At 37.5% G+C, this 24,294-nt stretch overlaps 1 protein-coding gene across 2 annotated transcripts in view; it reads left to right on the plus strand.

Annotated features, from left to right (window-relative positions):
• Positions 1 to 24,294, plus strand: part of LOC131078497 (E3 ubiquitin-protein ligase listerin) — a 101,168-nt gene that overhangs the window by 71,243 nt on the left and 5,631 nt on the right. For both annotated transcript variants that reach the window (XM_058016219.2, XM_058016220.2), the window contains exons 7-15: positions 5,658 to 5,810; positions 15,703 to 16,373; positions 16,532 to 17,030; positions 17,126 to 17,661; positions 17,923 to 18,781; positions 21,115 to 21,838; positions 22,010 to 23,121; positions 23,264 to 23,722; positions 24,032 to 24,262. In XM_058016219.2, the coding sequence (XP_057872202.2) occupies positions 5,658 to 5,810; positions 15,703 to 16,373; positions 16,532 to 17,030; positions 17,126 to 17,661; positions 17,923 to 18,781; positions 21,115 to 21,838; positions 22,010 to 23,121; positions 23,264 to 23,722; positions 24,032 to 24,262 (5,244 nt within the window). The remainder of the gene's footprint in view (positions 1 to 5,657; positions 5,811 to 15,702; positions 16,374 to 16,531; positions 17,031 to 17,125; positions 17,662 to 17,922; positions 18,782 to 21,114; positions 21,839 to 22,009; positions 23,122 to 23,263; positions 23,723 to 24,031; positions 24,263 to 24,294) is intronic.

Here is a 24,294-nt window from a genome sequence, read left to right on the forward strand (position 1 = left end):
TTTGGCGCCAAAACTATGAAAATGAGAGGGACGTACCTCATCGCCCTGGTCCCTTGGAGAGGGACAGGAGCGATCCATGATTTTGTCTTGATTTTTGCATTTTTCATGTTCAACTCCTTCATCTCCACGTTCAACATTAATCATCATGATGAGCTCTTCGAATTTGATTGCCTTGCATGCGTTCATGAGTGTCTTTGGATGTTCATCGCCCTGGTCCTTGTCCAAAGGACAGGAGCGATCTTCAAATTTCCACGTTCAATATGCATCCTTTTATCTTCGATCTTCATTGTGATGTCCTCCAAACGTCGTCCCTTGCCTCGCTTAACCTCACCTTGCTTTGATCTTGAAGGAATATGAGTGCTCTTGATAGGATCGCCCTGGTCCTTGTCCAAAGGACAGGAGCGATGTGAGCTTTTTACCTTGATTAGCAATGTTTGGACGTTCAAAACTCTTGTATGTTATCTTCAAACGATGCCTTAGACCTTGCATTACCTTATGAAATCTTGTTCTTACGTAAATCTTGCACAAAATGACCAATGCATCTAACATCGCCCTGGTCCCTTGGAGAGGGACACGAGCGATTCGCCTTGGTCCCTTGGAGAGGGACAGGAGCGCATTTCGCTCTGGACCCTTGGAGAAGGACACAAGCGAAATTTGACTTTTCGCACTCTCGATCAGGACAATTTTAATGGAATATAACATTTAAGTATAAGTCTTATACTTTAAGTTATATTCCATATATACTTTCAGGATGTTTGAGAGTGGTTTCAGACCTCCAGGAGTTATATTGCAAAATCTAGTTTTTGGAGGTTTTTTCAGTTTCCAGACTTAGTCAAATTTCAGGATCAGGGCATTCCAGACTTAGCCAAATTTCAGGATCAGGACCTCACTCAAGCCGGACTTGGTTATCCATGTGATTTCCCCGACAGCACTTCAAGTTATATTCATTTGATAAAATGTACCTCTTTGGACCTTTTCACATCGTCAAGACGTTAAAATCTTGCAAAGACAAAGCAAAATTGGATTTGTAGCTCCGGTCCTTCACTGAGGGACAGGAGCGATTTTTCCCCTGGAGGCATTTCTGTGCTCATGAAAATCTTCAATTTATATTCAATGGAAAGATCTCGCCTTTCTCCATCACTTCCAATTCGTAATTCATCTTGACCCTGCAAGAATAGTAAGATATTTGAAAACGAGCTCCCGTCCTTCACTGAGGGACAGGAGCGATTTTGCTCCTACAGGCCAAAATATCATGATTTTACACATTTTATCACTTCACAAGGCGAAAACAAATCATTTGAAATGCCTAGGATCAAAATTCAAAAAAGTCAAAATTTGGTCAAAAATATTCAATTGGACAAAAATTCACATTTCATCTTCAACACTTAGACAAATTTAAGCTCTGCATCAACATTCCAATTGAAAATTAGACCATTCTGGCGAATTCATTTCATTCAAAATTTGCATTCTAGAAAAGGAAACTCAAAAGCCCTCAAAAACGACTGGATTTTGGTCCGAAAAGACGGTAATTAGAACCCTAAGGCTTGACCCTAAATCCAGACAACTAACAAACTAACAAAACCCTAGAAAAAGCAAAGCGAAAACGAACAAAACGAGCAAAAAAACATGGGTCCCCATTTGCAATGGGGCGATGTGTGAAAACGTCACAACAGAGCGTCAACAATAGCTTGCTTGATTTCTTCAAATGCTCTTTTAGCTTGAGGACTCCATTCTATCTTTGCATCTTTCTTTAACATCTCATGCAATGATCTTATTATTTTTGCAAATCCTATTATAAACTTCCTGATGAAGTTGATCTTTCCAAAGAAGGATTTCAATTCTTTCTTGCTAGCGGGCATATTGATCTTGGATATAGCTTCTACTCGATCAGGATCAATGGATATCCCCTTTTCTGATATTATAGACATATCAAAGATGACAACTTCATATTTGCCTAATAATATCGCTTGTTATGATAGACATTGTCTTCTTATTTGCTTGATGACAACTTCTGAATCTTCAAACACGTGAATCATAGTATACGTTGAGGAATATGAGATTACTCCCACCAGATGTAGTTTGAACGTTGCCCTTGTTGACAACCGTGTACTCTTCACCTCCAAAGACCATTGAATCGGAGCAAGCCATGTACTCTGTGAGCCAATATCTTTTGTGCATGAAATGTCGAGAAGCTCCATAATCAATGTACCAGGTAGATGATTTCACCCGGTCTGTTGGTTTTTTGGCCATAAAGCCTAAAAGATAGACTCCTATTTAGTGTGCTTTGTGCTCTGCAACATGGGCCTTTTGCTGAGACCCTTCCTTGGTTGGATTGCTCATTAGCCAACCGTTTGTGACACTGCTTCTTGATGTGGCTAAGCTTTCCACAGTAGTGACATGTGATAACCTTCTTGGAGCTGCTCTTAGGTTTTCTCTGTCCTTTTGGCTAAGAGGACTTGCCTTTGTCTTTGCCTTTGTCCTTGGCTTTGGCAGTGAAGGCCTGTTTTGGAGTTGATGATTCGGTGCTGCCAAACTGTTGTTTCCACCTTTCTTGCTGCAGAAGCTTTTGTTGTAGACTTTAGGAAACTTCAGGTCAACATTCGTGGATTTAATGTTGAGCGTCTCAATAAAATGTTCATATGAGTGTGGTAAACTCTTGAGAGTGATCACCAACATGTCTTCTTCCTCCATCTTGCGAGCAATAGCTTCTAGCTAATCACGTAAATCCTTGAATTGTAAGATGCTCTTGTAGAGACATCTTATCATCCATCATTATTGAAAACATCATGTTCTTCAAAACGAATGCTCGACTCTTGTTTGACGTCTCATGGAGATACTTCAGAAGTGTCCAAATCTCCAAAGATGACTTGCCAGACTACACTTGTGGAAGCATGTCATCGGTCACTAACAGTTTGATGAGCATAATTGCTTCTCAATTGCATTCATCATACTTGTCCTGATCTTTTCCCACGACCATGGGACAAGTTGTACCCAGAGCAACTTGGTCTAGACACCAATATTCAATTATCGTGAGCATTCGCTGTTTCCATGTGTTGTAATTTTTTCCGTTGAAGAGCTGATTATTTTTCAACATTATGTTGGTCAAAGGCGCCATTCTCCACATTGCCCAAGGCACAAGAAAGGTAATATAGTATCAACAACAAACAATTAATTTGTGGTAAAAAAATCAATTAAAACCCTAGCATGAACTTCAAGGCATAGATTCCAAGGCATGGATCTCTAGGTGCTCATCAGAAAATAAACCTTGATTTTTATTGCAAAAAATTAGTTGAAAAAAAGATATACCCAATTCATGTTGTAGAAACCCTAGTTCCAATGTAGAAATATGTAGGTCGCCGAAAAAGAACTTCAACACCTGTCACAAACCCTAGCCGTGGGAATGAGAAGAAAATGTTTGAAAGTAACCCTGCAATTGTTGGCCGACTGCCAGCACCAAGAACAGTTTGATGGAGGCTTCTATGCTCAAAGGTCGTGAGCATACATTGTTTCCAGGTGTTGTAATTTTTGCTAATGCGCCTTCCAACATAATGTTGGGTAATGATGCCATCCCTCGCGCAATTCAAAATCATAGAAAATAAAGAACAATAGCTATTGTGAAAGAAAAACTTTTAAATATTTATGAAATTTTTTCTAAACCCTAGGCAGTGTACAACACCCACAATTTTAGTTGCCAAAAGATTGCAATAAAAATTCTAAAAAATTCAAGCAATTAAATTCCTAGCTGCCATGAAAAATCGATTATTTTGTAAAAAATACCAAAAAATAGTAGAAACTTGTTGCCAAACCCTATTCGTTTGTAGAAACATCAAAACAAGCCCATGATTTATCAAAAATCACCAAAAAAATTCATAAAAATTATCACCCTTTTGCAAAGACCCAATCACGTGACCACAAAAGAATTAAAAATGGTGCAATATTTTCCCAGACAGTGCTGTGATTTTTTTTGGATAACAGCCACTCAATTTTTACAGAGTAAAAAATATGCGATTTCAATTGAAAACATAGCTTGATTTCACTAGAAAATTCTGGAACCACAAAAGAAATAGTGTTGTGATTTTTATTGCGAAAATCTGCCAAAAACACTGTTTCAAAGAAAAATCCGTGATTCTCCTTAGCTGGTGTGTATGATGTTGTGCTATACTGTACAATGTTCTTTTGGCATGTTCATCTGTGTCACGTGCGTATAATTCGTCACTGCTTTAGTCCATGGAATTCATGCGCTCACCGATCCCTAGATTTTAAAAAACCTGAGCTCTGATACCATATTTTACAAAAATAAAAATCGCACAATGATTACCAAGATATTTAATATTTACTAAGGAGTGAAAGTTTCCTTAAATAAGAGTTACAAATCTATCTGATAAGGATAAGATCAACAACTAAGAAAGTAGAGGATATTAACTAAACTAAAAGAATAAAATAATATTTATAAAGTATATCTCAACCATAGTTTGAAAACTCGGACTCAGACTCGACTTGGCAGCCCAAAATTGACTTGGACTAGGGACTTGGGAAAAAACTCAACACAGACTGCAAAAAAAATCTTATAATTGCACAAAAAAGAAATCAATGCATTTAGAGAACATAAAAGTCTAATTTGACTATCAATTTGTCACAATTCAGATGTGATATGACCCTAAAACTCGCAAGATTTGAAATTTCGGTCACTATGTCTGTTATGTTTAGGTGCCAGAAGAGTCTGAGCTTAGGACTTGGGAGTCTTGGAGCAGGACTTAACTAAGTACTCTCCAAGACTTGTCCAGACTCTGCTCGGGAGTTTGGTTGACTTGTCTTGGCCAGCGTTGAGACTCGTGAGTTTGGTGAGTTTTGCCAAGTACTCGGTGAGTCTTCAAACTATTATCTAATGACTTAATTGACTGTTATAAACTTAATATTACAATATAACTTAAGACAATTTTAGCAGATTAAAAATAAATAATGCAGGGTTGTTACCTTGTAGAAGGAGTGTGTTGGTCCCTAGAATAGATCGTAAGTCTTTAGTCTTCTTTTTCTCTCTCCATTGTGTTCCAGAAATACAAAACTTAGTATAGTCTGCATTTTTGTGCATTGATCCATGATTACATATATAAATGGATTTTCTTCTTTTACCTTAGTAAGAAAAAAACTGTTTTAGGTTGGTCATCAATTCACAAGTATACTTCAATTTTATCTTGTTAGTTTCATAGTTTTCATAGTTTTCATAGTTTTTATGCATAGAATCTTGAATTGGTTGCATTCTTTGCTTGAGTGTGCACAATGGTTCTTAACTTGTTTACTCTCACTTATATATTGTTATTTTTCTTTTTGATAATGTCAAATATTCATCTTGATGTACATTGTGCTTGAGGTTATACTTCTCCATAAAGCATCCTCAATCGCGAGCATATTATAACTGTAAATGAAAAGGAAATAATTTCCAAAATTAGATTATTTCATTTTAGTATACTTAGGATAGACATTAAAATTTTGAAATGGAAATGAAACCTTGCCAATGGGAAGGATACTGTTGTTATCATGAATTATTATTTTAATTTTGGAGAAAAGGTGTAAATGAAACTTTGATCATAATGTGGAATGCATGTGATTTTCTCCCTTAATATGCCAATCAGTACTGATGTGTTAAAAATGTCTATCAGGCAGCTTTCCCAGTGCAGGAAAAGAGATTGGAAGCTCTTGCTTTTTGTGAAAATGAAATCTTTCTCTACTTGGATGAGAATTTTAAACTTACTCCTCAAACAATTTCTGACAAAACAGCTCCGACAGAAGAATTAGAAGAAATGCACCAGCGTGTAAGTATCTTCACTGATTTTTTTTGGTATCAGCAACTAAAAATAATAGTGAACTATGTTTCATGTTTTTGATCTAGTGTTGGTGTGCGCTGTATGTGTTTCTTTATTTATGCTCTTGGATTTTAAATTTGACGAACACCTCAAACTCCATTGAAGGAACATGGTATGCACCCCAGTCCCTGTGCCTGCAATTTCTTGTCACTATGTTTAAACTTTATATATATATAGCCATATCATTATTTATTTACATATGTTCTCTAATTTGAGCAGTGTTTACATCCCTGTTCTGGTATCCATAACATCGTGTTTCTAGGTAATGTTGATGTGTTTTTCATGCACATGCGAACACAGAATAAAATACCTAAAGGTACCTTATCCTCTCTTGAACAAAGTTTCCCGACTGTTGAAGATCTCGCCGAAGGATCAGTCGGAGTAACTCCAAGGTTCTGATATGTAGGTTCTCTACGTGTGGATAAGCTCTTTGCGGTACGATGTGATTTTGCTGGAATCACAAGGGGACTTACTTTCGACGACCTGAACGTTTGATTTGCTTTGGATATTACTGGAACGTGAAATTTCATTGGCCCTTGATTTTGGAAAAAAGGAAAAAGGATAAGGGTTGGAACGGGATCTATTTCTAACACTAAGAACGTAAGAGCAATGAATGACCTTTGATGAAATTCTAACTAAGTCTTGCTTTGACATCCTAGGATCATCTCCACAAGGTTAGTGCGATCTTCTGAGGAAAGCTTTATGATGTTTAGATCATCGCTACAAGCATGGACACCGTCAAGTTGATGCATATCAATGAAGAAGCGATAATTGAAGTTAAGCTTAAGCTGAATGATTCCAGTTGACTACGCAAGGCAAGTCTGCAATCAACAAACTGCTAGTAGTATGGATATATGAATTTCACCGTTGATCATACAAATTTCTTCCATTCACCTAATAACATGTAATTAAATTTGAGAAGTATAGAGACCATGCAAATTGTAGAATCGACACATAGAATTCACCATTTTTTCAATGAAGTTTACATGTCTTTTGCAACAATCTCTTGGCAACAATCTTTGCCTTCTCTTTCTACTCTACTCTAAAATGCTACTAGTTATTGACTATTCTCTCTAACTATTTCCTATTCTCTGACTATTAACTATTAACCTTTACAAATGAGGAGCCAGGGCTTTATATAGAGAGCCCTTTATAGATTGATGGCTCTGATTGACTTAGAATCAATGGCTAGGATTACAAGACAGAAACCCTAATTAGGGTATTGTTGTGACCTTTTCACACATCGCCCTATTGCAAATGGGGACCCCCTACTTTTTAGGCCCTCTTGGTCTCTTGGCTTTCATTTTGGGGTCTTTTCGTGGCAATCTCGTCAATCCTCTCAATTTGCAAGTGTTTGGGGGTCTATTCGATCAAGTTTGCTTTTCGTTTGAGCAATTTTGGTCGAGTCTAGGGCTTGTTTTGTCAATTTTAGGGTTTCTCCTTTCAGTCCTAGATTTTAGGGATTTATTTTAGGGTTTTGGAAAAATTGAACATAGAACAGGCATCAGGGCCCTTTAAGGAACCGACACGTGAAATTTGAGCGAATTCTGAGCAACTTTCTATTTTTAGAAAGTTCCTATTTTTTGGAGATTTCACTGCATCCCGGAATGTCTTCATTTCATCGAAAATCAAACTTACTATTTTTAGCAGTTTCTATTTATAGTAAGTCATCCCGTGTCCTGTTTTGGGCTCTAACTCTGACATTTTGAAAACTTTCTATTTTTGGAAAGTTCATTTGTGACAGGGCCCCGTAGGCAGACGAGGAAGACTGGGCATTCTTGAAGAATTTGTCTAAATCTGGAAGGTCAGAAAGCAGACAAGATTGATCAAAAGTGACTAAGTGTTGGCATCCATTCTTGAAGTGGAGAGTGATAAAAAATGTTCCAAGTCTGGTAGAATCCACTTCATATCCTCGAAATAGCATTTCAATTGGAAATGATCAAGTTGGGAGAGGCATGGAAGGAAAAGTTAAAACCTCAAATTCCTTCCATAAGGCAAAATAGTGCCATTCCCCAAGAGGGGCGCCAAATCCATCAAGGCAGGGAAGGAAGTAAAAACCTCAAGATTCCTCCACCAAGTGTTTCTAGTGTCCATTTCCCAAGAAGGGCGCCAAAAGTGAAGAGTCAAGGAAGGAGAAGAAATGTTCAATTTCCTTCCTCAACATGGAAATGTGCCCAAGCCATGATCAAAGTGCTAAAGGAGAGGGGTCATAGAGAAATCATAAAGTTGACGAATTCCTTGATGCATGGAAAACAATGCCCAAATGCTAGTTAAGGCGCCAAAGCAAGGTCATTAGGGAAAATGAGGAAAATCTGAGAATCCACGCCCAAGGCAAAATTGCGCCCAAGACCTGATTATGGCGCCAAAATACTCATGTCCTGGAATCTAAGTTACCGGTTCAAGTTCGGATTCAGGTTCGGATTCGGGTACAGATTCGCGGATTTGGCAAATTTTTTTTTTTTTTGGGTACGGGTATGGGTTCGTCCGTACATATATATATATTTTTTAATTTTTTTTTTATATATATCAGTGTTCCATGGAAACACGTTTCCCCCCTCTAGGCCCAAGTCCCCTCATCCCCGAAACCCGTCCCCAAAGCCTGTCCCCGCGTCCCCCCTTCTCCCCATCCCCAACGGCCGTGAAACACTGATATATATATATATATATATATATATATATATATATATATATATATGTTCAAACTTCAAACATCAAAATTATATATGTTCACAGTTCAAAAATGCAAATATTAAGATTAAAAAATTTGTTTTTTAATTGTTTTTATTTGTTTTCTAACCTGTGGGCCCCTTTTTTGGGAACCCACGGGCTTGGGTTCACCTGGATCCTCCTGGGTTCGACCTGGGTCCCACCCGGGTCCTGCCCAGGCGGTTGGGTTCCCTGTGGGTTCTGCGTGGTAGGACCCACAGGTAACCTAGCCGCCTGGGCAGGACCTGGGTGGGACCCAGGTCGAACCACGCTTGGACCAGGACTAGGCATGGACCAGGACCAAGACCCAGCTATTTTTGGCAAGAACCGGTAACTGAGCCTGGAATTCATGAAAACATCAAAATTCCTTGCCTAATAAAGAATAGCGCCCAAGAGTGGAATTGGGTGCTAAAATTGAGTTGACATGGAAAATGTGAAGTGCATCAAATTCCAAGCCCAAGTCAAAACAACGCTTGAGGTATAGATACGGTGCCAAAACCATCATGTCATGGAATTCATGAAAATGAGAGAAATCCTTCACACTAGCAGAATTGTGCCCAAGTTTGGGTAAGGGCGCCAGATCTATGGGCTGGTGGAAGGTCACAAGAACATGGAATTCCAGGAGGAAGTGAATCCAACACCCATGCCTTGGGAAGGGTTCCAAATGAGCTGAGTCAAGGAAAAGTCAAAGGCATCAAGGATTCATGGCGAAGGAGAAATGGCGCCCATAGAGGAAGAATGGCGCCAAAATGTGGTTAGCAGGGAAAATTCACAAACAATACATTTGCATGGCGTCGAAGGGAGGACAACATGGAAAGCTGGAGGGATGTTGAATTCCATGACAAGGTGAAAATTCCGCCTTGGTGTGTAGTAAGGCGCTAAAATCAGTTGGCCTGGGAAAGTCTCCAAAACTCGTGAATTTCCTCTATCAAAATGAATTCCACGCCCAATTTGGAAAGTTGAGGAAATTTTCTAAGGCATGAAAATCCAGGGGTTAGGAATGGAATGAAAAGCAAGAAATCCCCTCAGGAAATTTCTAGAAAAATCCATTTTTAGACACCAAATCTCGTCAGAATTTCAATTTTTTTACAGATTTGGACTCCTGAGAGAATTCTCTCTCTCCTGGATTGGGGTCCTAAATATTAGGAAAGTTCCTAAAAGATAGGAGATGATGTTAAAGTGTTGAAAAAAACTCCTCCAAGGTGTGGAAAGTTCAAAAACTTCAAGAAGATTCTTCCCGAATCAAATTTTCTCTCTAACAATTCCAGATGTGCAGGAGTGGATATATGACGGCGGGGTCCACTTTCATGGCAAGGATCTATTGAACGCATGGCAGTATGGTGGCACATTCATTACCAGAATATTTGACCAAATGGTGACCTGTTCAATGCATGTTGAATTTATGGAACATCCTTTTGCATACAGCCGTCACATTCAAGGCATTATGACAGATTCCTGCCGCATGTAGCCGTCGCATGGAGAATGATGGGCATTTATGTCTGCATGAAGAATATGCATGGTATTTTGGGCAAATTTGATGTAATGGAGCGCATTTAATGCATGAATGGATGTCATTTTGGGATTGTTTGAATTCATTGTATATGGGCATAGTGGGCATTAATTACTGTTTCCCACCTTGTTGCATCATGTGTGGGGCATATTTCAAGGCTTGAGGCCTATATAAGGGGGTCACCCCTTCATTTGTAAAATAGGGGGAGACAATTGTTGCAATAAGTTTTTTGAGATAATAACAGTGAATTTTGTTCTCTGATGGTGTCCACTTAAGTTATTTTTCAAAACTTTCATGGTTTCACCTTCCTCACTTAGAGTAGAAGTAGAATAGTTCTTTGATTTCAATGGAGAATGTAATGGTGTTTGATGAATTCCCATGGTTCATACTTTTTGCATCTTGCTGATTGTAAGTTGCAGTGTAAAGTTAGCTTGAACCCCCAAATTTGTGCCAAGTTCGATTGCGGATGGTCGTTTGGATTGCGCTGTGTTGGGTATTCAAATGCACTTTCTCAATATGAAAATCCTTCAACATCCTCAAAAGATTGCACTGGTTCTTGCGGAGTTGTAGTTTATCTTAGCGAAGCAGAGCTTGGTTTATTTTGAATTTGTCCACTAGAGCACTATCCATTGACATCACTGCCCTTAGGAGTAGATTTAGATTCTCTAACCCTTTCCCCTTTATTTTTAGTTCATTTTAGTCCATTCGAAGCAGCAGCATCACAAAATTACCATATCTAATGATGAAGTTCCAGCCATAGTGAAGAAGTGAAAGAACGATCCAAACGTAAGGCCCCTTGGATTACCAGTAAAACACATCAGACAGCTGAGTCACGTTCGTTGCATGAAGGAACCTTGGAGTTAGCCATTTGATCTTATCACAATCTTAGCATACGGTTTAACTTTGATCAAGAGAGAGTGAAGTGATCGTTGGGAACTTTATTTTGTGTTAGACCCTGTCATTAAAAACACGTCAACAGGTATGAATAAGAGATAAAAGGTTTTTGAATGCTCCCCGATTGAGGGGGATTGATTACCTACTTATATCTTGCAATTGGAACGATAGGTTGCGTCCCAAAGACATATCCAATGTCTATTCATGATTGCCTCTTTTCATTATATGTTAATTGTACCACATAACATAGAATCGGTTAATTATTTCATGAATACCAATTAGTCTTCTTCTCAGTAGTCGTTGTCTTCCTAAGTTATAATAATAGATTGTATAATGCACATACAAGGGAGAAGTAATTAAGACTGATAATCATCAATAACAAACAACGATTGGGTATGTTTTGGCTAAAGCATGGACTAATGTTATGTATCAATGATTAATCATAGAGGCAGCGAATTTACATAAGCAAACTAATTGATAGTCACAATGTGGTCAAAGGGGAATAATAAAGATGATACAACCATCGGAATTGTAAAGTCTCCAATGTATACGTCCAACACTTCCTAAGGGTAGAGCGGCAATACTATACAAGAACCGTAGACTGTTTGTGAATGATGATATCGATTATCCCGCAATCAGCGGTTGAGGTGTAATGCTATTAGCAAAGGCAGTGATGTAATACGATGGATATGGGATATTAGTTTCAAACATTACAGAAGGAAGAAAGGTCGATATAATTAATAGACACTAGATCATAAGTCAATATGATTAATGGAGCTTATTGTAAGATACCGCTTATTAAGCAAAATTACACGATCCCCTCCCTAAATCTGCGATGGAGGACTATTAAAGTAATAAAGTCTCAAAGGTGATTAATCCGAGAATATGAATCAAAGGAAGTCAAACGAATATTGAGGCCAATATTAAGTCGCTGAGGAAGTGTGATTTGAGTACATTAACTGATCTGTTTAAGTGAAGAGACATGTCTCCCAAACATCCAAAAGATGTTACCGTTCATCCTTATTGGACATCAAATTCATTATCATGAGGCATCGAAGTTGGTTTGTAGTCATATTTGTAAAATAATATTAATTTAAATATTTCAAGAATATTATTATTGAATTTTTTTTTTTTAATAATTTCAAATAATCATTTGTTGATAAATATTATATTAAATAATAATTGCTTCTTTTAGGTTATATATAATAATCAAGGAGAGGATTTAACAGTAGTCATGGGTTTCTTCCTTTTTCATTCTATGGTGTTTAGCTATGGTTATGCATACTTGGGAAGACCTTGGGGCATTGGTTTCCTCCAAGGTGATGTTGTCTAATGCCTCAAAATGAGCTACTTGAATTGGATGGGTTGGAGTCTTGCAGGGCCATTGTGGGCATGTTGGAGAGATACAAAGTGGTTGTGGCTTGGAGGTTTCAGTAGAGGATTGCTGGTCACAAATTTGAATATGCAATGTTGACAAATGTTTTTGATTAAGGGTCAAACAAGTTTTAAGGGGACCTAAAACCCCAAACAACAGGTTTTGGAGGGACCCGAAACCCTCTGGACTTAGCGGGAATCCAAACCCCAAAAACAAAACGCTGCACAAAGATACACCAAAGACTGCTTGCAGCCAACCAACAACCAACCCTCAACAACTAGGCATCAAAGACTGGGCTAAGACACACACGTCCTAGGCCATCAATCAAGAGACGTCAACTACACATTTAACAAAGGGTTTGGCAAGGCTCCCTTAATCTGAAACATGGGTTTTGGGAAGGCTCCCATAACCTTCTTCTCCAATATTAGAAAGATGTTACATAAAAATACACTGGAGAAATGGTTTTTGAAAAGGCTCCCATAACCTTTTGTGGGTTTTGAGGTGACCCAAAACCCTGAAGATCAAAGGGGTATAGGAAAACACCCCAAACCAAAAGCCCACAAGGAAAGAGACCTCGAGAAACTGAAAGAAACTAGAAACCAGGAAGCCTCACAAACACCAATAGAGAACCTTGCGAACTACACAACCTGGACCACCTCATTAGGTCTGAGGTCCGATATCAGCAGTAACAATAACCACAACGCCAACCACTCCAAGCAATAGGACCACCTCTATAGGAATTTTGATAGCAGAGTAGTAAGCAGGGAACACCACAAACAGGGCCGCAAACAAAGTTCGGAGGAAGCCCTTGTGTTGATGTGTTTTTTATGCACATGCGAACACAGAATAAAATACCAAGGTATCTTATCCTCTCTTGAACAAAGTTATCCGAATGCTGAAGATTTGCCTAAGGATCAATCGAAATAACTCCAAGGTTCTTATATGTAGGGTCTCTACGTGTGGATAAGCTCTTGTGGTATAATGTGATTTTGCTGGAATCATAAGGGGACTTACATTCGAATGCCTGAGCATTTGATTTGCTAGAACTCAAGTCCTATCTACTCACTGGGAAATAAAGAAATAGTAAAAGATTGAGGGTTCAGGAAGTCTATTCCAAGACCTGGAATGCAAGAAGATAGATGAATGACTAGGTGGAATCCTACTGGGCTAGGTCTCACCATCAAACCGAACAACTCGACATCGGTTCAGTGCAATCTTCTAAGGGAATTTTGAAGATGTTCAAATCGTTACACCATCAGACATTGATCACCATTCAAGTTAATGCATGAACAATAGATGCATAACAATTCGAAATTAAGCTCATTCAATGCCAGTTGACCACGCAGGGCGCCCTTACAATTAGTAAGAGGCTAGTGGTTTGGATTAGGCGGATTCCAAGCGAGTGCATTCAACAATTTTTTTCCTTTCAATCTAATTATTATTTCTTTATTTCCCAGTGAGTAGATAGGACTTGAGTTCCAACAAATCAAACGCTCAGGCATTCGAATGTAAGTCCCCTTGTGATTCCAGCAAAATCACATCATACCACAAGAGCTTATCCACATGTAGAGACCCTACATGTAAGAACCTTGGAGTTATTTCGATTGATCCTTAGGCAAATCTTCAACATTCAGATAACTTTGTTCAAGAGAGGATAAGATACCTTGGTATTTTATTTTGTGTTCGCATGTGTATAAAAAACACATCAACAAAATTGGCGCTAGAAGGAGGGCTGATCATTGTCAAGTCATGATCAGTGAAACTTATTAAGTCATATTTAGAGGAGTTATTTAGAGCTTTTTACCCTCCTCCCGCTCTCAACAAAATTGAAGCAGAAGAAAGGAGAGCGAATGCGAACTCTTGAATAAGTGAATCCAAGGAAGATCAGTCGATGAGTCACCCTCAATGCTTGACATAATTGAAGCACAAGGAAGGCATGATTGTGGATATGTGAATGAAGCAGTTGATGCTGGAAGTCACCCTTTGGTAGACTTGCGAAGAAAGGAAGCACTTTGCACAGTTGGAACCAGTTGAGTTTTCAAGTTGAATCTGAGATATTCAAGATCTCTCTTATTCCAAAAAATCCAAAAAAGTGAAAAAATAGAAAATCCAAAAAAAAAAATTCAAAAAATCAAGATTTCTCAATGGAGCGACAACAGTCTCATAGTGAGGATCAACAAGTTGATTTTCCTCAACTTTGGTGGAGATTAAATACACAACTTTATCCACGCCGATTGTCCGAGTTTGCAAGGCCAGGGCAATGTCGAATCCATGAGACAGATGAACATGATGAAATGCATTGCTTGAAATACTTATCAAGGATGGAATCGGCAGTGTAGGGAAAGATATTCTTTTGGGATGTTCCTAGACCAGAAGAAGAAGAAGGCAGTTTCAGTGTACCAGAGAGAAAAGATCCTCTTACGAGCTTTTGGTGGATGATCGAGAGTCATCTTATTTTGAACGGTGAAATGCGTTTAGAAGGCATATTGCTACCATTATGGTGTAGGATTCAGAATGCACCTCATTTTGAATTAAATGATTAAGAAGTCTCTAGAAGGGATTGACTAGCTTTGAGAATTATATAGAGTGCCAAGAGATGATTGAATTCATTGTTGTTGATTATTTGTTATTCTTCTTTCATGAGTGGTGGGAAGAAACTAAGGGTTTCCAACACTTGCAGCCATTGAAGAATGTCAATTCTTCTGTGTTGCAGCTATTCTGAGGTGGTGAAATATCCATTAAAGGTAGCAAACCAGAGTGGCTTCACCTAGAACACAAAATAAAGAGCAAGGAGCAGGATGGAGAACAATGGAGGATGACTACTTGTCTTCCACACTAGATCTCCACCCTCAAGCTCCTTTCCTATACATCGGTTTTTGGATTAAAGGGATCTACAATAAGCCCAAGTTGTTGTCTAGCTTCATTCATTGTGCTTAAGAGTCAAGAAATTTAACTATTCATCTTTTTATGATTCTTATTGCATCTAATTTGGTAGCTCAGGTAACAAGTTTCAAATTGCTGATTCTACTATAATAGACAATGGAGTATTGTGATATATCATAGAAGCACACAACTCTTCTGCCAGATCAACATTTTTAAGTTTTTTTTCTCTATACTTGTCTATTGCTTCCTTGTTGGTTAGCTTTTTTGGTCTTTAGAAGTAATCATATCAGAAAGATGCTTGATGGTGTCTTTGTCTGTTATAACATATGAAGACATGCCTTTCAGTGACTCTGTTTGTTCACATATAGATGTTTAGAACATAATTTTTCATTTCTTTGCATTAGTTCACTTCTTTTGCATTAGTTCACTTCTTTCTTTTTGCAGTATCTGGCCTTATCGTGTTGATATGGCAGGTTGTTTCATCCTCAATGCTTGCATTAGCATCTCTTCTTGATGTATTGCTTGGGCCTCCTTTGCAAAGGACGACTTCCGAAAATGGAAGTCTTCCTATTGGCCTTGATTCAAAGAATGGTGCAAAGGTGAGATCTGTAGCTATTGCAGCAACAGATAAGATTTTCCATACACACAATTTTTTTCAGGAATTTCTGAAGTCTCGCAATTCTAGAGTTCGTTCTGCTGTTTATCAAGTTTTTGCAAGTTTCCTGAAATATATACCACAAGTTGTCAGTGAAGGGAACATGAAGATTTTAGCAGGCGCAATCCTTGGATCATTTCAAGAGAAGGATCCAAATTGTCATTCTTCCATGTGGGATATGCTGCTGTTATTTATGAAAAGATTTCCTGAAGCTTGGAAAATTGCTCCTGTTCAGAAAATGATACTACCTCGATTCTGGTGTTTTCTTAGACACGGTTGCTATGGGTCACACCAAACATCATATCCTTGTTTGCTGCTCATGATAGTTTCTATCCCTCCCACAATAATCTCAGCAGAACAATTTTGTATTGAGTTCTTTCAAAATCTTTGGGCAGGGAGATCTACATTGTCAACTTCACCTGCTGATCGAGCTGCCCTTTTTGCAGCTATAAAAGAATGCCTTGTGTGGCTTTTGAACAATGCGTCAAGGTCCGTCTTATCTTTTTGTCTATTGATGTTCTTTTGTTGGTATATTGAATAAGCTTATTTAATATTTCTAATGCTTGCTTGTCATGTTTAGTATAGCTGTTATTCATTTGTATTGAAGGGATTTTCTGTGGACATGAATTATTTCTTTCATCATGCAGATTTGTGGAAGGGTCTGGCTGCATTGAACAATTTTGTGTCAAACTTGTTGACCATATTATTTTTAGGCTGTTGTGGTGTGATTACATTACATTGGGAAGGCCAAATGCTGATAGTGGAGCAGCAAAAGGTACAGATGATAACTTAGCTACAAAGAAGATTCATAATCCTAAACAAGTTGTTCAGGATAATCTAAATCTCAAACATCTGGAGGATTTCAAACAGGATTTAGGGAATTCTATTATAGATATATTATCGATCATCTCCATTAAGGACCCTAGCTTGCTTCATGTATTTTGTACCAAGTTCCAAACAGAGTGCTTAAAGATGATAGAACAAGGTGGAAGCAGTGCATTACCTGAGGGTGATCAGCACATGAACTATCTTTCTGATTTTTTTCTTTTATTGGGAACACATTCAATGAACAAGGGAGAAAAATGGCCATTGGTTCACCTTGCAAGACCATTTGCTGCAAAGTCATATCCAGTGATAAAATCAATGGTATGAATTTGAATTTGCCTGGTCCTTATGATTTATTTCATTATTTGATATCCATCGGAATGCAAAATAACTACCATTGCATATTATTAATGCAGGCCTTACCAGCATCCATCAATCTGTTGTCAGTAATTATTTCAGTGTTTGGACCAAGTGTGCTGCCTGTTGAATCTTATTTTGATGAAGAAGGTGAATCCCATTTGCAAATGTCTACTTCATATGATCAAGAATCCAAACCAGAGTTGCTGCTTCAGTTTTTTAAGGCTGATATTGCTACATGGTGTTTACATGGGAACAATCTCTCAACCATTTCTAGGATAGATCTCTTGCTTTCTTTCTTGGAGGATGCATACTTTCAAAATGAGTGGGATTGGGTGGTTGGTTGTGCAGCAGGAATGGAGAATGGGTCAGTGGAAATGGATTGTAGGTATTTAAATAATGATCACATTACTGTGTTGGCTACTCTCATGGAGAAAGTGAGATACAAATTCATTTGCCGAAATGTATCAAATAAGTCAAGTTGGAATTCACAATTTGAAGATAAGAACTGGCATTCAGCAAGATTAGATACTGTAGCTATTAGGATTGCTTGCGATAAAACTCTGAAATGCCCTTCACATGTTTTGCTTTTGAGGTAAGATTTGCCTGAAGTCAGTAGATTTCAATTTTCAAAATATCTTTTTTGAAATTGTAATTGTTCTCATATCATGTCCAATATAAATGTTCAAGATTTTGTCTGCCAAAAGATTTTGTTTCTTTGAAGTTGATGTTAGAGTAGGACGATTTCCGTAATAAATTACTAATTTCTTTGTTTTTAGGATTTGAACATTTTAGGATGCTGCAGATTGCTTTTCTTTTATTAGCATTTGTTCAATTCATATTGGATATTTAACAGGTATATACTTGGAGGAACAGAACCAGAGGATACAGTTTCGCTTGTTTCCACAGAAGCCTTGAATCTTATCATGGAGGAAATATTGAGGCAACTTGTGGGAGTGCTTAGAGGATCTCCTAATGTTTGGGCAAAGCATGCAGCTTCCTTAATCCTATCCAATGGAATGGAAGGACAATTAAAAACAGATATATCAGCATCAGAGGAAGCATTGCAGGTAGCTAGCTTTGCTATACAAGTTCTTGGGGGCAGTTTTTTCTCTCTTAAAATTTTAGATGGGTATTTTCAAGTTGTACCACATATTCTAGCTGCTTCTATTTGTCTAGATTGGGAAAGAAAAATGTCCCAAAAATCTGGTCAAAAGGGCAATTATGTGACTATGTGGGAGCTAGATGAAGATGCCAGAATTATTGATGAGGTAGATACGAGTTCATATTCTGAAGGGGAGAGTATAGATGAATTTGCTACTGAACAGGCTGATGAAGGGGCTGTTCTTGATGCTGCACATGAACTGGGGATTGCTTTTGCGGAATCAATGCGGGATCTTTTGAGCAGAATTGAATTCTTTTCTAAATCTTTCAGTTTGTCAAGTTGTGAACGATTGCGATCATTGTTAATTGGATCCATAAGATGTTGCATTTTCGAGGAAGATAAATTGGAAGTTGAAAATGTTGTTGCATTGTGCACAAAGTGGATGGTAAAAATAATGGACTATACTTGCAAAGACCAAAATGAAGAACAGCAGTTGCTGGACTATTTACTATTATCTCATGAAGCTTGGCCCTTCTGGTCCAAAACATCTGTTGATGGAGAATCAAAGCCTGTCATCTTGAAGCCTGGAGTTACATTCAATGAGACTGAAGTAAGTCTGAATGGAGTCTACTGTTTGCAAATTATCTTGAGTACAACAATTCTATATTTTTATTCTACAATTGTTTCTATTCTATTTCAAGTTGCAGAGTATTAATATTTATGAAGCAGCTGCCTTCATGATGATGAATGAGTGCTTAATGTTTATGCTTACCCTACAAATGTACGACTATGCATTATTCCCTAGAATGTCATCGAGATTGGAGTTATAAATTATCCCAGTAATGAATTCAATGAATAGGACTGACAGGTTACAATCAGATTTTTAGATAATTTTTTTGAGTACACCTTGACTAGCATGAAGGTTCATTTTTGGAGATACTAATTTCAAAAGCCCATGTAGAAAGACGTCGTGTAATTCATTTATTTGAGACAGCTTTCTAACCCATGTAGAAAGACCTCGTGTAATTCATTTATTTGAGATAGATTTCTAACCCATGTAGAAAGACCTCATGTAATTCATTTATTTGAGACAGATTTCTAATTTATCTGCATAGTTTTGCACTTTCTTGAATTGAGAATGGAGAGTTGAATTGGAAGAAACTCAATATAAGGTAGTTAAGTCTCATTGGTTGATTGTTGGACATGTTAATGGCAACTATATACACAAGCTTGAGGTATATTTATAGAATCCTATTACCATAAAGGGTGGATTTTATTTTAGACTCACATGAACATGCTACTAGTTCTATTCTGTACAAATACTGAAAAGTCAACTTCATACATGATTAAAAATTCAAAAATACTGACAAAACTTGATACGTGAGGAAAAATAATAAATATTTAGAGTTTGACCAAAAAGGAATAGAGATATTTCCATAAATCTAAAATCCATGATTGAGATGAAAAAATAGCCCCATGGTTATGTAAATAGATGAAAGAAACTACATGATACCTGAAAATTCGGGCATGATACATGAATAAAACTAGTATATAAAAGTGATTCTTGAATAATTTTCTAAGTGAAGGTAATTGTTGTTTACCATTAACTTAATTTATGTTGGCTACCCATTCTCACTAAATGACTTAAATGATCTACCAAACTATACTGTTCTTGATCTAGTTTCCCACGAGGATTATGTTGATATTTCTAGAGAGTAGAAGTTGTTCAAACTTCAAGCCTTACAATGGCAGGGTGCACTTCTGCTTTGCCACATTTCTCAAAAAGATCTTCTAATTGGATCAAAGACTAGTGTATATATTTTAAATACATCTATCTTAGCAATGCCAAGAGACATTGGTCTTGAGCTATATTATTTACTTAAGAGTGATTTAGTTTTGATTTCATTTACTTTGTTTTTTATTTGAAAAGGTATATTTTGGTAATCCACTTGTTTTACTTTTGTATGTAACAATATTTAATTTTCCTTTTGGAAAAGCCACCATTCATTATTTTGACAATTCTTTGTTTTGTTTTCACTCTGAAAACTGTTGTAAAGTATTGGATACTTAAAACTCACTTTTTAATAGTTTCCATATTAATATATATTTTAAAATTTTGATTTATTTATATTTAAAAAATAAAGAGTTCTTCTCTCACCTTTTTTTAACATTCACGACATTGGTTGCTTTTCCCCTGCTGCCAGTGTAGGTTACACCCCTTGGCATAGCAATTCTCAAAAATCTTTTCTGAAGCTGAAGTCTAAACTATATGGTTTTCAATTAGGCTTGAAAAGGGAGATATGTTACTTCTTACACAAGGAGGTTTGCCTGTCTATTATTGACTGAATTTTTAATTTCTCCCTCATCTTGCATCCACTTTTTTCAAGAGCCTGGAAGGGATTACAATCGACCGTTTTGTTTTTGTAACGAAATGCTTACTTAGTTTGTCTACTAACGGATGTGCAGAAAAGGATTATGCTTCTAGCAATATCCATTCTTTGCGTGGATGAAAAATTTGGACATTCTTCCACTTCATTCCAAAATTTGTTGTGTTTTTCTTGTAACCAATAATTGGTGATAAGTTCTAAAGATAATATTCAACTCTGGTGCATATATGCAATTGGTTTTTTGTCATTGTTATAATTTTTTTGCCATAGTGGTCCATGTAAGATGTTTTAGCTTTAGTAGCTTTATGGTTAACTTGCATATTCTTATGTACATTGGAAGTAGTAGTACTCTCTTGATGATCAGCTTAGGTGGTTTTAGTTTAATTTTATTAACATAAATTTATCAGTGTCTCCTAAAGTATTTGATATCTATTAAAGAGTGATGTACTCAGAAAACCACGACTTGAGATTTGCAATTTTAGAACTAGATAGTTGTTACTGTTTCTCAGTTTCAGTCTGGATTATCTACTGATGAATTTTGTGGACATGATTGCAGAAAGTTTTGCATACAAGGTTTTTAATGTTTGTAGAGAGGATTGGTTCCATTATTGGTAAAGATAAATTGTTTATTGGTTCGCTGACAAGAACCTCTCAGATCACAGTGGAGCACATGAGCAATCAGATTTGTAACAAAAAACCATCGTGTAGAATTTGGTTGGCATTAGAGGTTTTGTGCACTTGGAGGTGGCCTGGAGGCAGTGCCATGGAATTCCTTTTGCCATTCTTATGTGAATGTGCTAAAAGCGGGCCTGGATATCCTGAATGGATGATGGTGAATTCTATCATTGATATTTTGTTTTTAGGTGCATTGAAAAACAATATGTCAAGTAGATTCTATCCACCAAATGTTTGGGTTATCTCTGATGATGAAGTGAATAAAATTGAGGAACCATTCTTGCGTGCTTTAATAATGTTGTTGATAGTGCTGTTCAAGGATGGTATCATCTGGAACAGTAGAGATGCTTCGAGAATACTGCAAGATTATATTTTGAAGGAGGAGTTTTTGAGCATATATGTAAATACTTATGTAAGACTTTTACCACATATTTTAAATGTACTTGCTCCAGTAGTGTGGAAGAGAACTGTGGATTTGGAGGATTGCAACAAAGTCCTTCCCATGGCTGAAAAGAATGCAAGCAACTTGGAAAAGGCTGTATGTCAGTGGTTAGAGAGAGCGAATTCTGGACCACCTCTCATTTTATGTCAGAAGGATCAGTCAGGTAAATAGAAACATGTCCATATAATCAAACTGTTATTTTTTGTGTTTAATATGAAATTAGGGCTTGTTAGTGATTTTTTACAATTGCACCTGTTACTAGTTTGCATAATGGTACCAAGCTGCTTTTTGTATGAGCTTAACTGCCAATGTGTTTGTCAACTTTGTCTTGTAGATGTGGAAGATTGGGTAAATGTGGCAATATCCTGTTTTCCACTGAGTCCTGTTGGAAGAGTGTGTGCATTAACCATGGCATCTTCGGCTGACATAAGTAATGAGAAAAGAAAATTGCTTTTGAGTTTGTTCCAGAAGCAAGCATCACAGAAAGCTATATCCGAGTATCGTGCACGTGCAGCTGAGCATCGAGCTTCATTGGAAACATCATCAGATGTAGTTACTTATTGGGAACCAACCACAGAATTGTGTCTGGCTAAATTAATGGCAGTTTCTATGGCGTATTGTTGGCAAGAATTTGGAGAAGATGACTGGGTTTTTGTGCTTGCTCAGCTGCGAAAGTGGCTAGATGTAGCTGTTAGCTCCATGGAAGATTTGGCAGAGGGTGTTAACAATGTCGTGAGGAACACTGATCCTTGTACAAGTTTAGAAATTGATGCTACGCTAAAAAGTATAGAAAATGTGATTAAAAGTTCAAAGATCAGTTCTGTGGAACTTACCGAAATGGCTGTCTTCATTTTCTCTCTACTTTTTGGACTTCACAATTTAGATGGAGCAGGATTGAACTCCTTAAAGCTTGTGAATTGGGAAAGAGCAGAAGCACGAGCATTTGAAAATATACTTCGGCTGTTCTTTGCAACAGGCATAGCTGAGTCGATTGCATCAAGTTCTTGTGCAGGGAAGAAAGCTGGAACCATTATAGCACTATCACGTCAATGTAATGCTCATTTTTGGGAATGTGTTGCCAATGTTGTGGTTGATGCTCCATCTCGAGCAAAGGAAGCATCAGTGCATGCAACTGAGTTGTGGGGTTTGAGTAAAGGAGCAATAAGTGCTTTATATGAGATTCTTTTTTCAGTTGATCCTATTGCAGCTTTGCAATTGGCAGCATATCATTTTCTTTCAAGCGATTCAATTCAACCTCTTGCAGTCACAAAAGGAGTTCTCAGTGCCCGGTTAGGAAAAAGCATCATGGAAAGTGAAGAGGCTGGTCAAACTACACACATGCATTCATCTTCAGATGAATCATCTGTCATTAGGGAAGAGCTTTCTCATGTTCTCCAGACATCTTCGTCTGATCTACTTGGCAGTAATTTTACTGCACTCATTCGGGTAATAAGGCACACTGTTTGTGCACCAAATGTTTAAACTTTAATTGCAGGGATGATTTTATCCACATTTAGACCCCTACTTTGTTTTCTGAACGGAAATACAATTGTAGTCCATATATCTTACGTGTATTGTATTTATGCAGGTAAAATATCTATTGGCATGGTCATTATTCTTGACTCGTCTTCAGGCAGTACCTTCGTTATCAGCAGCAAGAGAATGCATGGTACAATATGCACAAGATTCAGGCAGTCCCTCAACATTGTTAGATTGCCTATTTCAACACATACTAATTAAGCAAAGCTCAATATCTGGCTCAAAGAAATATAATGCAGCAGCAATTGAGGCAAATGGCCCTGCATCTGCAGCGAAACGCTCAGTTGCTACAAGTTCTTTATATTTTGCTGTGGAAGCATTATGGCCAATTGATATAGATAAGATGGCTGCTCTTGCTGGTGCAGTTTATGGATTGATGCTTCGTGTTCTACCTGCATATGTCCGTGATTGGATTATCAATTTACGGGATCGCCCTGCAGCGAGTTTTATTGAAGCTTTCACTACCACATGGTGCAGTCATCAACTACTTGATGACGAGTTCTCCAAGGTGTGCTTATTTACTTGGCATTGAAATATGTAGAGGCATCTAAATTTCAAATCTAAATATTTTTGTGCAGACATCTTAATCTTAAAAACATAGTTTTGGCTAAACATCTCCTGTACTGATTCTTCTACAAGGTTTTTAGTTATGACAGTGGTTTACTTAAAAAGAGTAATAAATAATAATAAACAATCATTAGTCTTTAGCCTGTACATAGACATTCTTTTTCTTTAATGTTTCATAGACTGTTTTGGGAAATGCTATTTCCAGATTGGTACAAGTGACTTATGGTTTTTTCTTTCTTTCACGGTACAGATCCAAGCAGCTGGGATAACAGATGAGAGCTTATCTATAAGAGCAAATCGATCAGCAAGAGAGGTGACTGCAATCTATACAAAAGAGGAAGCAGTAATGGATGTCGTTATTCGACTGCCTTTATGTTACCCTCTACGGCCTGTTGATATGGAATGCACAAGAAAGATAGGTGTTAATGAAACAAACTTGCGGAAATGGATGCTCTCCATGACATCTTTTGTTCGTAATCAGGTTAAGGGACACTTCTCTCCCTACTTTTTATT

Source organism: Cryptomeria japonica, chromosome 7 (genome assembly GCF_030272615.1).
Source record: "Cryptomeria japonica chromosome 7, Sugi_1.0, whole genome shotgun sequence".
Taxonomy (NCBI): Eukaryota; Viridiplantae; Streptophyta; class Pinopsida; order Cupressales; family Cupressaceae; genus Cryptomeria; species Cryptomeria japonica.